This window comes from Hyalella azteca, unplaced genomic scaffold (genome assembly GCF_000764305.2).
Source record: "Hyalella azteca isolate HAZT.00-mixed unplaced genomic scaffold, Hazt_2.0.2 contig6976, whole genome shotgun sequence".
Lineage (NCBI taxonomy): Eukaryota > Metazoa > Arthropoda > Malacostraca > Amphipoda > Hyalellidae > Hyalella > Hyalella azteca.
Genome location: NW_025937115.1, coordinates 525,459 through 540,586, shown reverse-complemented (window position 1 = coordinate 540,586; position 15,128 = coordinate 525,459). Strand labels below are relative to the sequence as shown.

At 37.8% G+C, this 15,128-nt stretch overlaps 1 protein-coding gene across 1 annotated transcript; it reads left to right on the top strand.

Annotated features, from left to right (window-relative positions):
• Positions 1–4,105: 4,105 nt before the first annotated feature.
• Positions 4,106–8,363, top strand: LOC108672674. The gene is made up of 3 exons (XM_018160384.2): positions 4,106–4,247; positions 7,273–7,455; positions 7,685–8,363. Exons 1-3 carry the CDS (start codon positions 4,106–4,108, stop codon positions 7,912–7,914), a joined length of 555 nt encoding a protein of 184 aa, XP_018015873.1. The 3' UTR covers positions 7,915–8,363.
• The last annotated feature ends 6,765 nt before the right edge of the window (positions 8,364–15,128 follow it).

Here is a 15,128-nt window from a genome sequence, read left to right as displayed (position 1 = left end):
TATATGCGGCTGCGGTAAGAAAACCTGTTATAAATTAACCATAGTGTGCTCATAATATATAATTTTTAGTCTGGTCTCTGAACATAACTTCGTCCAAACTTGCTGAGATTTTGTATTATCGACGATTATATTTTAAATATTTTTATGATTTAATTCAGCCGCTATATTATAAAAAGGCATATTCTTGTCCATCACGTGGATATTAATTTTGCATTAGAGTGCAAGCTCCTGGATTTGGCCTCTGGGAGTTTGTTGGGCATCTTCCTCTGCTTCCATCAGAGACACGAACGGTTGTCATGCAAAGCATGTTTTGCCCGCACCAGTCCTAAGTTTTCAGATTTTTTCTACAGCTGCATTTGTTGGACTCACGTTGAGGATTAGAGGTCACCCAAGCACGGTAATTTGTTTGGTAGTTACTTCTTTACGGATAGTAAAATATTTAGTTTTCTACTGTGCGAGAATTTGCTTTTTAGAGCTTTATTCATATTGTGACTTAATTTTTAGTAATATTCTCGTCTTATGCTTTTTTTGTTTCAATCCTGTAGAAAGAAGCCGTTTCTACCCCGGGGAAACAAAGTTTACAATAGGCTGCTCATATAATTATTAATTTGTTGCCGGCTCTCCCACAACACCGGCCTCGGTTGTTGAAACATATTAAATTACCACATTTTGTACAGTTAAGTCGGTTGAACATTGTCCCGAAAAAAATGCTGTTCATCATTTGAATTATTATTGGGTTTGAAAGGTGAACATTGTTCAGTTGATGTATCATGATTAATGAACCTTAATGACTTAAGCAAAAAATTAGTTACAGTGTTATATTATTATAATGACCGAGTTGCGTGCTGATGAACGGGTCATTTGACCGGGTCCGAAGTCCACGTAGCCTGTATTGATTTAAACTTCGCTAAGATCAACTCGAGGCTAATGCTTACGTCGAATATTCAAACAACTAATTATATATGTCATCACGCACCTTAGCATTACACGAGGCATTTTAGGGCGGGTCATTGGAGGCTTTTCCTCGGCCAACTCCGATCTGTCTCTAGGTTTAAATTTGGGTCGAAAAAGTGGCGAGCTTACGAAAGTTCGGGAATAACTTCGTGTCCTAATAATATAATATTAGCGGTTATCATTAAAGAACATGAGGAATTAAAAAGTACTTTATCATACGAACATCGACATTTTATGGCTAATGAGGCTGATGCATAGTATGTCAGTAACGCTTGCTTGGGTGGGTGCTGCGCTTGGGCTGTTGTATGTGTCCGCGGTCTCGCTCATCTGCACATCCAGATACCATTTATTACTGCAGGTGGAACGCCATGAAGAACGTAAAGCTAAGTTTATGGAAGGCCTTGTGATCCAGCAGGGTTCCATATAATGAGAACGTTGTGGAGACCATCTTTTGCATAGGTTTAAAATATTTTGGCTGGAAGAATGGTTGCGGTTCCAAAGTTGAAAATCGACAAATTTATGCGAATGAAGTAACTTCATAACGAGTTATCTAAGATCAAATTATTTATGATTATTGATATAAATTGAATTCAATTCACCTTTCAACTACCGTTTTACAAGCCTATCAATTTTTTTATATCATATCCTGCGAAAATGTACAATGACTTCAACTTCACTCGGGACAAATACTGCAAATGCGTGCAGATAAATGTTTATACAAGACGGCGGCCCGTACTATGATCGTCCATTTGTTACCTTTATTTAGAGAACTTGTTATACGCACGTTGGCTGACAAGACTTGAGAATTATTTCGCAGTACGGCTATGATTTTCGAATAATGAAATTGGAATAATGTTCCAGCATGATAGCGTAGCAATAGACTTTGTAGCAAGAGAGTACGAGTAGACTGCTGACTTAAAATGTTCTTAGGGAACCTTCATAGAGAGTTCGAGTAGACCATCAGACAGAGAACAAGTTCAGTGGGCGCCCTCAGTTTCAGCGACTATAACTGCATCGTCTACCATACCTAAAACTGACGACTTATTAACGACTTAAAACTTTGTTGACTTAATTGACTTATTGACGACTTAAAACAATAAAAGTTATTGACGACTTAAAACTTATTACAGTGGCGGTACGACAACCCATTTTTCTCTAAATATTATTTCTTGCACAAAAAAACGAGATTTTAATTATACGAGATTAAACTACGTTTAAAAACGGTTGCAACGTTACACGGAAAAAATTTTTTTTTTTTAATATATGAAAAGAAATGATGAAAATTCGAAAAACCTAGGTGGAAATGGTTATAAGACCACAATAGGTTTTTCCGTTTGTGGATCCCATTCACTCGTATTAATAAGCAATATTACCTCCTCTCGCCTTACTTACCCCAATGCATCTTCTCCCCATGCTATTCACCAAATCATTCAGAGTCTTTTGAGTTAATTTATCCCAGCAACGAAGGATAGCCGTGCTCAGGTCACTCACAGATTGGAACTGGCTCAGGTCACACTTTGGTTAACATCCCTCACCATGATGTCCCATAGGTTTTCAACAGGGTTGAGGTCTGTACTAAACACTGGCTACGACAACAGGGTAATATTCTGCTCTTGGAACCACTTGTTTGCTGGCTTCGAAGTGTAAATCGAAGCACTGTCTTGCTCGAAAACATATGATCCCTCATGTTTCTCACCGGCAAAAGGGAGAAGATGTTGAAATAGCGTGTGCTTGTATGCCTCGGAATCTTGTCTCCCTTGTAAAATTGCTGGAGTTGATTTTCCCTTTCGGCTGAACGCCTCCCAAACCATACACCAGATTGCCGCTTGGAAAAGACTTCACGCTCACGGTCCAGGTGGTGCCAATAGCATTGACATCCATCTGGACCATCAAGAACTTTTTTTATCACTCAAGATAATCTTGTCCCATCCCTCACCAATAAGGAAATTTTCTCAGCAAATTTTAGTCGGTTGATAATATGCTCTTGTTTGAGCATATAAGGGCATTTTTCTGCTTCATGTACTTGAATTTCTTTGAGTCATGCAAAATTTGACGGATGCGTCGTGCTGTCACATCAACTCCATTGACCAATTTTATAGAAGTAGTGGTAGAGCCAGCTTTAGAAGCCTCTGAAAACAGTCTCTTAAGATCCCTTTCGGTTAATCATGGGGTTGGTCGAGGGTGCTTTTTCCATCCGTAGCCGTCCGGATTAGCAAAAAGTGATTGTACAACAGTTTTTGAGCATTTTATTTCCTTTGCGATGTCCCGTTGGCTTCTACCGCAATTTGCAAAGTTCAAAATCTGTGCCTCCTTAGCCTGTGTGAGTCTTGTTCCCTTTGGCATCTTTTTTACTTCGAAAAATGAGGACACCGAACTACACCAGAAATACACCAGAAGTACCCTAAACGGCGAAAATCCAGATATTCTTCATGTTGCTGTACTTATTAACTTGAGAATATTAAAGATAAATACATAAATGGAGAAACACCTATTTTAGCCTCATAATCATTTCCACCTAGGATTTTCGAATTTTCAGAATTTCTTCTCATATATTCTAAGAAATTATTTTTTTTTTTCGTATGGCGTTGGAACCGTATTAAACGTATTTTAACCTCGTATAATTGGAATCCCGATTTTTTTTGTGCAAGAAAAAATATTTAGATAAAACTGGGCGGCCGAATAGCCATTTCCGAATAGCCATGGCAGTGTCTCGAAACTGGTTCTTATTTGCTAGCTAAATTTTCATATAATTGTATGAAATGTAATTGGGCTACTTTAAATAATAACACGCTGCTGAATTTGTTGCCATGTGGTGCTGATGTTGATATTTTTTCAATTCACCTGAATATTTTTAATTCTTATGCAAGAAAAAAACAAGAGAGAAGAGAATAACTTGAAAATGTTTCAATCGTTCTTCTCATTGTCTCCAATCATTATTTGCAAGACTGAACGGACGTAATTTCTCTCAAACCACCGGACTGAGGTCATGTCATAGGAATGCTTATCGTTGTCAAGTAAAAACATGCTGAATTACGTATGAAAATCAACATTCGGATATTGTTAATCAATATTTTATTTTCAGGATCATAATTCAGCTACTACTTTTTAGATAATAAGAAAATCTTCGCTGAAAATGGATAATATAATCAAGATGACCGCCAAACTGCTAGCGATCATCCTGCTAGCTATAGTGAAGGAAACTCTGGGCAGTTCAAGTAAGTACATCTCGGCCCCTGTGCCAGTGGAGAAGCTTCTTGCACTTAGCGTGGCATCGAAGAACTACTCTGGCATAAGTGCCATCCGCTGTGCCAGCCGGGCTGTACAGAGTAACATCACCTACCCAACTCTGTGCGTGCACAACACCAGCGGGCAGTGCCTGCTGCTGAACTCCACGTCCCCGGCCTTGTTCAACCGAACTTATACGGGTTCCAAGGACTACGACTGCTACGTGCGGGAAACTTGTCCTCAATGTAAACCTGTAGGTAAGTTGTTCACGGTATTGTAATTATAAAATTTTATGCCGAGGAAAACGGTGGAATTTCTCTTTCATGTTTCTTTGACCGTGCGAAGGTAAAAACACTGATCGAAATGACTCTAAATTAGGAGATAATATTTGTCATCTGTTACAAGATGCATGAGGAAGGAATATTTCTAAAGTTTACATTATACTCGCACAATAAACACCAAAGCCTTGGCTTAATAACTAAATATTCAATTGTTCCACTGATTGCGTTTTTCACTCCTATATGTAATTTCAATCAGAACTGAGTCTCAAGCTGGCGTGTTCTGTCAGCCACGGTCAAAAGTTACATATTTTTTTACAACGTTTTTCTTAGCTCGCTTTCGTGTCCGTCTGTCTGTCTGTCTGTCTGTTTGTGATGATCAAATCTTGCAATCGATATTTCACCAACTTTCCCGCTAGCTAGCGCTCTGAAACTTTTAGGGAAGCTCAGCTCCCGATGACAATACAATAATCAATAATTTGTTGCACGTTTCGAGGCGTATTTATCACTATTATAAACAAATTAATTTTCGAAGTGGAAATTTGTTTTCTTTTAATCGATTGCAGCGCCATTCCCTCTAAAGCGGCGATTTTCAGAACTAACAAACGCGGTTAATTCTCGAACATAAAATTAAAAAGTAGAAAATAAAATGTATAAAAAAATTTTAAAGACCACGTTTTTCATGTGGACAAAAAAGTAGAAAATAATTTTTCGGCAGCTACTGATCTCTGTTAGCTTTCATTCTCTTGGTCTTTTGTATTTCAGTTAAAATATTTTACAACATCTAAAACGAAAAACGTGGGACGCATCTTCATTTAGGCATGCCTTAATTTCAATTTTGAATTCAACCACTATTTCGAATTTCTCTATCACTATTCGTTACTCCATATACCTTTGATTTGATAGTGAGCTATTTAATGGTGAACTATTTAGATACTTAATGCATTTTCTTTTCAAATGTCTTAATATGCCTCTTAAATTGATTAGATATAGTCCACGCGTTCATTTAAAATTCTCAAAATTTGATTCTTTTAAAATTTTCACATACCCTGACCTGCGTTATTCATGATTCATATCTTTACTTGTTTGAATTACTTATACACATTTCAAACTGTCTATATTGGATGAAACATGATAAATCAATATACCAACAGTAAATAACAAAATTTGCTCAAATCAGATATATCAGCAATACACTTATCAAATGTTCAATGAACCATCATATTCATCATATCAAGTAATCACCAAACAATTAAATACATATGCGCCCCACGTTTTTCGTTTTAGATGTTGTAAAATATTTTAACTGAAATACAAAATACCAAGAGAATGAAAGCAAAGAGAGGTCAGTAGCTGCCGAAAAATTATTTTCTACTTTTTAGTCCACATGAAAAACGTGGTCTTTAACATTTTTTTATACATTTTATTTGTTAGCATTTTGAACGCAGTCTATTGAGCATCTACGAGCTCAATAAATGGAAAACGGTTCGGCACAATCAGCGATCGACCAACGGCTATTTGTTGCCCATTATTATGCGCGGGAACCTTTAAGCTGCAAACACCAATGACTATTCTAAATGTTGGTGATGGCATTTTGCACTCGCTTTAATCGTCAGCGACGACCTGGTAGGTGTATCCGGCGACAAGCTCTTGGACGCTCACAAAACCCTTTATAGACGCTTACTATTTCTTTACGTCGCAGTACATAGCATCCAAGTAAAAAAATAGTTTCTTAGCGAATAATCAAATAGGCTTCACACTAAAAAACGAACAAATTTATTTAATTTAAAAAGAATATTCAACCCAACAGTGAACAAACAACATTCCTGCTTAATTTATTACAAAAAATAACGACTCGAATCGTTCAGTGTATTTTTAAATACATTGCGTGATATCGAGGTGAACTCTTCTGTTGTGCGTCGTCTCTATGACGACAAATCGATGATGAGTTCTCTCGCCTTGTGACCAGCGCTCGGACGGCGAATCTCCAAGCCAACGACTTTTTGTGTCTGCAATGAAACGACAGACACTGCACCTAAAGCCGTACTATCATAAATAGTTAAGAGTTCTTAATTGAGTTAGCCAATTACTGCCGGATTTTCAAGTCAACCCACCAATCACGGACAAGAAATCTGCCCCTGCTTTACTTATGCCCTTTTTGATATAGGGGCTCCTAGAAAATGTTTCCTGGTCTTTGGAATCTATAACAATAATATCTCTATATAATAACGTTCACTTCTTAACAACAAAATGTCATTCGCAAAAAATATTCAATGAGTTAGGTGCCAATCTCGCAATCATATTGAGAGATATGTTAATTAATTTTTGAAAAATAAATTTAAAATTCTTTGAGGAATTGCGCATTCTATTTTAGACCAGTCGTCGGCAAGTAGCTATTTTGAACGGTAGTAGAAAATAATTTTTCGGCTGTAGAAATTATATTAAAAAATAATAATTTGAGAACTTTTCCTCATTTCGTTTTAAACTACTTTACTTTTGTAATGCATACCAATGCTAAGTAATTTAAGCATGTTGGTCGGGAATAGGTGAGCCGTTGGATCAATCTTTGTTCTCACTTGTATCATTTTTATGATTATATCTTCGTGCCAGTCAAACTTGATAATCATCGTTGATCGTACATAACCAAACCAACAATTCGCCTGTGTTTCAACGGTAACATTATCAAATTACAAACTTTTATGTAGAATGAGGAGGCTCGAAAATATGTTAGCCTATAATCTACCGACGCGAATAACAGATGAACATCGATCCGTAGCCACCTGATGGAACTTAAACTATCTAAAACGTCCCACAGCCCCACCCTGTCCGAGCCCCTTCGACTGGCTTGCGGACGTTGGTTGTGTGTTTGTGGTGGAGACCGAAGTGAAGTACGCCGTCGCCCAGACCTCCTGCCCTGGAGGCTCCCAGCTCGTCTCCCTCTACGCTGACAACTTCTTCAAGCTTGCTAACTATGTCGAACTAAAGTCTTTCATTCCATGTATGTTATTATTGAATTATTAATAGTATTATAATATGATTACTGAATTTTTTGGATTGCAGTTTCTACACTAAACCTGTTATTGCATATAAAACAATTCTTATATATTTCAGTAGACTTCTGCTTCTTTTTTCGTCACTGCATTTGTAACTGATATTTCTAGCTTCTTACGCGTTCAGCTATGGAAACTCGTTCGAACTAACAATACCTCTCGTTAATTTAATGACAGCTGGCAAGGCTGATGCTCTCTACTACTTGGGGGTTCATCGCTACAACCGCGTGTGGACTTGGCGTACAGGCCAAGTCATGTCCGGCTTGCCTGGCACGGAAGTTTGGGGACCTGGTGAACCCAATGATGGGTCGGACTGCGGAGGCATCGCCATCAAAACGGGATCAGGGCCTCGTATGGTTGACCTACGATGTTCCATTCCTACATGGTATGTGTGTGCACTGCAGTGAGGACGTGTACAGCGACTGGCAATGTTGTAGCCACTTTAGCTACGTGGTAGCGGCACCGAGATGCAAGCAGATGTGTGCATCAGGCATCAGAAAGTTCGGTTCGTTTCTCGGTGTCGCTTGTGGGCGGCGCATGATAGCCGTCGAGGGTGGTGCACCAAAACTAACTAAGCTCACGTGTTACCAGAGGGGATTTTGAGTTTTTGAACGGACTACTCACATTTGTGAACATAGAGACTAGCTCCTCTAATTGTTAAGCTTTTCTTCACCAAGTTTAGACCTCGTAACTCCACTCATGTTTGATATAAGCGTATGAATTTCTTTGTACTACTCGAGCTATTTCTTTGCTTTGGTTGTGCGATAACAAATAATAAAAGAAGTAAATAGAATAATTGTAGCATCGGAGATATTATACTGATACGGCGTGTTTGTTTGTTTTATTTTTTGCGCGGCAGGAGTGTTATACTAATTTTTATCAACAAATATGTCTAACAGGTCTAAAAAAAATTAGCATTCCATTAAAAATCGGGTATAAAAAATTTTCTTACAATCAGCTGATTTCGACCGGGTAGCCAAGCAGACTCAGAATAGCTCTAAAGCGAGTGTATAGACTTCAGGCCACAAGCCTAGGCGTTTCCTGTTTTTGCGATAATTAGGGAGTGCAAACGATGCTCCAAATAAAAATTAAGTGTAGAGCATCGATGATTAGCGTCCGACATCGAAGCGTGCGATAAGATATCAGAGCTGTCGTTGAATCTGTCAAGATGGCTTCTAGCAAACAAGCTAGTGGCACATACTGACAAGACCAAGTTGATGCTTTTTACTCCCAGACCCGTTTCTGTTTTACGTGACATCACATTCAATGCGAAAATTTTCGCAATGGGTCGATGAATTCAGATATATTGGTTTAATCCTAGGCAACAAGATCTCCTTCAATTAACACATTAACCACGTCTGTCAGGGGCTGAGTAAAGCCCACGGACTTTTGCGTGCTTTATCAAATGTTTTACCTTTCTCTTCATTAAAATCTCTTGTGTATGCATTATCCTTATCATAAATATCAAGCACTTTGGAAATCTAGGATGGTGTACCTTTCAATTAAAAAAAAGGGTCTTCTCATTACTTAATAAATCGTTTGCGTTCTATGCTTAGGGATAGGTATGATGATAATAATGTTCCTTTGACATGCACTAGTGAATTATATAGGCATTCGAAAATTTTAATACTGGACGATATATTCAGATTTCAACTTTTAAAATTCATGAATAGAGTATTTTACCATGATGAACGTCCTTTTAAATCTGCTTTCGCCAGTCTTGTTCCCCAACATTCCCACAACACTAGAGGCGTTCGATTTAACTTACCACCGGTTTGTTTAGAAATAGAAAAAAGTGGTACCGTTTTTCATTGTGTCAAATATTTCAACGAATTTACAGATGAATTCAAACAAGATTGCTCCAAAAAGTTTTAAAAAATAAAATTCCGTGATTTTATCCTTAACCAGTATTAATTTGATTTCGATTATTATGCAAGTTTTAAGCATTTTGGATAGGTGATTGCAGTTGTACCCTGTCTTACTTAGTGTAATGTTGATATATTGCCTCTTTTATGCTGATTTTTCTATTATGACTTGCGGTTGTCAGTAATTATCAAGGCTTTTGTCAATGGTTTGATTATTTTGGAAATTTGTTACTTGTTTGTTCTCGTTGTCGTCTTGTTAACATTGGAATTGAGTTGTGTACTTTGTACCTTGATGTTGCTTGCGAAGCTTTTTTAGCTTATATAGGCATTCACATGGAAGCCTTGCTATGTTATTTCACGTCTCTTATATAATTCATTGTAACGTGTGCTCCTGTGTGAATAAATAAATCAAATAAAAAATCGAATCAAAATTATTGGTGACTATAGGTGGAAATTATAGGTGGAGCACCAATGGTGCATCGATGCGGCGTCGATGGCGTGCTCGGCCAATGTTCCACCTATAACCTGCCGATGACCACCCTACCCGAAAAATTTTTCTTCCATCAATAACTACTCATTGGCACCGGTGGCTCGTCGACGAGCGAGACACCTTCAAAATGGAGTCAGAAATAATTTCCCGTTAGTTTCAAATCAGATGCGTTATGGCATTTACAGATATTGCTTCATATACGATTACACATTCTCTATACATTACACGTTCTACGGAGGCAAGTCCACCATGATAGTACAAGTAACAATGTCAAATATGTAGCTGGAACAAATTATAAAAGTATATTACACGTACCTCGTGAGAAATCGACTTGAAGAAAAGTCACTGCCTGCAGGTTTCGAACTCCCATCTCTCTCACGCAAAGCCAAGCCTATACGTTAAGCCATCGAGGAGGACGTGACATCGATTCATTTACGAGATTTAATTGAAGTATTACAAGTATTATTTCCATCAAATGACAGAAGTTCATGCTACCACCGCGATGATTTGACGGTCACATCGCTAATGTTATTTAAAGATGCTATATTCGAGTAAAAAGCCGTTGAAAGAAACTCCGTTTATCCATAACGAACGATGGTTCAGCTCAGAGGAAAGGCTACGGGAAAATGCTTGATAAGTATAGAAGTTTCATAATGTGAACATTAAACCAATTTTAAATGCGGCTGTATTCGAAGTATTTCCGCCAAGAATATTCTTGCGTGAATTAAGGAATTTATATCACTAGATGATTTTTAAGGGGAGCGTCTACCCTAAAATTGAAAATTTTCACTTTTTCGGTTTTTATACTCATTTTAAAGCTGACATTCTGCCCTATCCAACGGTACCACTGCCATATCTGTACGTTGATTAATGATTTCACGACATTTCATGAAAGGGGGGCGGGTGGGGGAGTTCTTTAAGTAATTAGATAGGAACTAATTAACTGCTGAGCTCTTTAAATATAGTGTCTACTTGATTCGTGCTGCAGTTACGTGTTTAGTCTCATCTTAAAGCTGACATTCTGGCCTATCCAACGGTACCATTACCATCTCTGTACGTTGATTTGTACGTTCACGACACTTCATGAAAGGGGGGCGGGTGGGGGAGTTCTTTCAGTAATAGATAGGAGATAATTCGCTGCCCCAGCACTACAAATACAGTGTTTTTATGAGGTTTACGCATCGAATGATATGCGTCTCGATGTTGTAGCTTGAAAATTCTAGGAGGAGATAGATTTCTACAGTACCCCCTTTTTTGGCCGTTTTCTAAGAATTTCACGTTTTCTTTTATTTTTTTCGAAAAATTGACACGAATAAAAGCTGTCTATTTTTTGATTTGACATATGTGTACAAAGTTTCAAAGTGATCCGTCTGTAAATAGCCGAGATAATTTTTGGGGTAGACGCTCCCCTTAAATGTTAGGCGTGAAATACCTTTATCACTTGGTGTCACTACTCTTCTCTAGCCTAATCTTTAATTTTTGCGTAGGAAAGATACCGAGACCACTTTATTAGAAACGTAGACCTAAACTCAAAATAATTGTCTGACGATTTAGGCCAATTTCCTCTAAATAATTAAATTTCACTACCGAAGTAAGAAATAGGAAATCAAATTTTTACTCGTATCCCACTGCGTTAAGAGAATGCTTTTTTGACCAGCAAATTACCCGGAAAGCACATATTCCAAACATTAAATGGGGAAATTAGTAGTAAAGAAGCTCAACGCGCGCCAACCCAACATGTATCAAGGTGTACCTACTTCCTCGACTCGCTTGCTGCACTTTAGAGATGGCTTTACTACGTGTAGAGATGGCGTCGACTACGTCGACGTGGCTGTAGACTAGAGTTTGGATAAAGACGGCAACTTCAGAATATTATAAATGCTATGAAACACACTTAATCCAGGCAATTTATACTTAATGATACAATAAATTAGTCTCAGTTGATCGCAACATTTGCAATAAATTTCACAATCAATGAGGTGATACAATCACCTGAATTCGCAATATATCAAGTGATAGTAATCGCCATCATCTTTTGAAAAACTTTATTTTTTGAAACAAAATTTACCATTTTTCTAGGGCAATTTATATCAGGAGTAGTCTGATATACATGCTCAGTGGCTTCACTTTGGCTAGAAAAATTTGTGAACACCCTGCTACTGTCTGTCAGTTTAACTCGTACCTACCGAATTAACGCTAAATTTACTTGAATCGAAGCATTAAAAGACAAGCTAACAGAACAAAGTCATGGTTTCAAATGACCCGCAACCCAATAACACCTCTCTACCTTGGATAAATTACAGTGACAAATTACTTCATGCACAGTTATCTGTGGCGCACAAGAGATTTGCCTGCAATGCGCCATCGATTATTCAGACCATATAAATTATCGTTGATTCATCAATGACCGCCACCTATAATATTTACCTCAAGATTTATTGGTGTTTTATTGTTGATTTTTGGCAGAACTGGCCACCCATGGTTACGCCACCTACAATCTACCATCACCACCTATAATCATCGATGCGCCACCCATAATTTTTATTTGGGAATTACTACCGTATTGTCCTCGCTTAGTTTTATGAACATTGAATCTCATTTTGTTTACAAAATTAAATGCTCCAATGTTATTCTCATTTAGTTTATTTAACTTATTCTTCGTCCGTTTTAAAATATTGCCTCTATAGTGGTTTGATTCTGTTATTTTTCTCAAAAGCTGATCTTACTTGATAAGGAATTAATTGTGTAACCGAGATTTTCTATATTGTCAAAAATTATAAAAATGCCGTGAGCCGTGAGGGGTAAAAACTGAGCGCTTCGCCACTGAGGCAGTGTCACACATGCAAATTAATCGATCATAATTTCCAAATAGTTGGACGCTTTCTGAACGTAGCATTGATATATTCATTTGTACATCGCTATTTGGACAAAGTCTCACTAATTCCTTCGAGTGCCTGTGACCTTCCGACAGCGCGCTCACACGGGAAGCCATCCAGGAAGAGCGTCACACACAGACGATTTAGCAGGGCACGGGAAGTCATCTTCGCAATTTATTTAACGAAGTTCACTAGTGAAAATGACAAATGAGATGTTAGAGACTTCAGCTCCTTATTCTAGTAATAAAATTCTTAATTTAGGTTCTAAATTGATTTTTTTCTCAGCAACTCCTTCTTCCCCTCGTCTAGCAAAACGAACAGATATAAATCTCTGCCTATGAGAAGAAATATTCCCATGATTACGTAGTTGTATAATATGACGAACAAAATGAAGAAATTAGTCATACATACAATTTATGAACAGCAAAAATAAAGACGTGTTTCTTCTCATCCTACGATGCGGCACAGGGATGGTTCAGTTTCAACATTTATTCTCAGATTCTTAACTTGCCTGCCACGCGAGGCTTCCATCCAATAAATGTTTAATAAAATCTGCAAGCAAAGTTATGGGTTTCACGAGGCACCTGCATGAGGGAAAATTTCAGAGGGCTGAGAATAGTTTAGGTGAAGAACACATTTGGCTGATTAATTCCAATATGCGGTTCATTTGGTTTTAACAGGATGAGTCTCAAATATAAATTGTTACTGTACACCATGAATAAATCCTGCGAAAAGTTCATTTTTCGCTGAATGAGATAACTGTATCTTCTACAGCGATCTTAAATTCGCTAAATCGCATCCTTAGCGATCAATAGATAGTGTATTCATAACAAGGGACAGATTTTAAATATATAACAAGTTTCGGATTGTACATACATTGCGATAAAAAAATTGTGGAGAAAATCTTTTCATTAGATAACCCATGAGTGAAGACGGGCAGAATTTTCGACTTCCTTGACTACGAAGCCTGGCTTTGTAAGGACGTTCAAAATTAACGCTCATTCTTGGGACGACCCTTAGAGTGTCTGCTAATTAAAACTGAAGTGGCAAGCTAATGAACTGGCGTCGTGACGGCTGCGTTATGGTAATGTGACGACCGCTTAACGATATGTGATGAGTGCCTTGAAAGCCGTTATGGTTTTCTAAGGAGGATGTAATCTCCCTAACTTAACGCTGATCACACTTCCGATAACTGGCGAGGATAAATGGTGAGAACTTTTAGTGCATTATGAGCATGCACTTCATTTGCGTTGTGTTACTTCAGAGCTACATGCGCCCTGCACGCACTGTGTTACTTCAGAGCTACATGCGCCCTGCACGCACTGTGTTACTTTCGAGTCAATAAAAATGTTCCGTAGGCCGCCGAGCCGTTCCTGCCATTCATGTATATTAGGGATTGCGGTTCTCTACTGTGCGATGTTGTATTAAATTAATTGTCTATTAGGTTCGAGTACTTATTGATACTCGAAATATAAATTTCACAAGAATATAAACATGTATTACGAGTTTTTTCACTATTATATGAGGTAGAATTTTTTCCCTGTTATATGCGGCCTGAGTTCATTCAGTCTTGTATGAGGTCCGAGCTCTTTCATTATTACTCGTATTAGCGGCGTGAGTTCTTCACACGAAACCGAAGCTAATAGCGCAGCATATACTTGAAACTTCCATGCAACCCCAAACGAAGAGGACTAGCACCCGGGCTCCAGACTCTCTCCATGCATAGATAACATCACAAGCAATTACGGCCCATTAAAGCACGAAGTAGGGCAAAATTATTCTCAGTTTTAAATTTCAATTAGTATATTAGCAAAGACTAGTAAGCGATGAATGGAAATAGGGAGGAAATCTTCAGGTAGAAAATTCTGGGATCTCGCTATAACTTGTAAGTTTTTTTTTGTCGCTCTACATTAACTGAGTTGGATATATGACTGTCCGCCGACTTAGCATGGAAATATTCCACTCTAAATGAGAGGCTCGCAAATAAAAGATTCCAATCGTCAGGCTACGCAGTCACTATTGTCTGTTAGACAACATTTGGGAATGTGGACCATTGATAATGATTTGAGCTCAACACTGTACAAACTACATTGTTAACCAGGTACTCATCTTGAAAAACGAATTCGATAGTTCAATATATAGCGACAATTTGTTCATTTGGAAAAAAAAAACACACTGCCATTGTAATGGAATAAATGATATCATTTGTGAAAAGTTTATAGGCCACAAGCTTAGAAAGGCATTATTTTGGGAGTTGCACAAATGTTAAACGAAGTGTCAGTTTCTGCGTTAACATAAGGCGGATAATGCAATGCTGCTTCAAACCCATGCATTCTATAGGAGTCAAAATAATATTATATAAAATTTTCGATATGATTCAAATATTGCAA

What these genes read in the sequence shown, in the direction of transcription:
- LOC108672674 (XM_018160384.2), top strand. Translation starts at nt 4,106, where the DNA reads ATGACCGCCAAACTGCTAGCGATCATCCTGCTAGCTATAGTGAAGGAA. An exon ending in GAAGAACTACTCTGGCATAA is followed by an intron (nt 4,248 to 7,272) that starts GTGCCATCCGCT and finishes AACGTCCCACAG; the next exon opens with CCCCACCCTGTCCGAGCCCC. An exon ending in ACTAAAGTCTTTCATTCCAT is followed by an intron (nt 7,456 to 7,684) that starts GTATGTTATTAT and finishes ATTTAATGACAG; the next exon opens with CTGGCAAGGCTGATGCTCTC.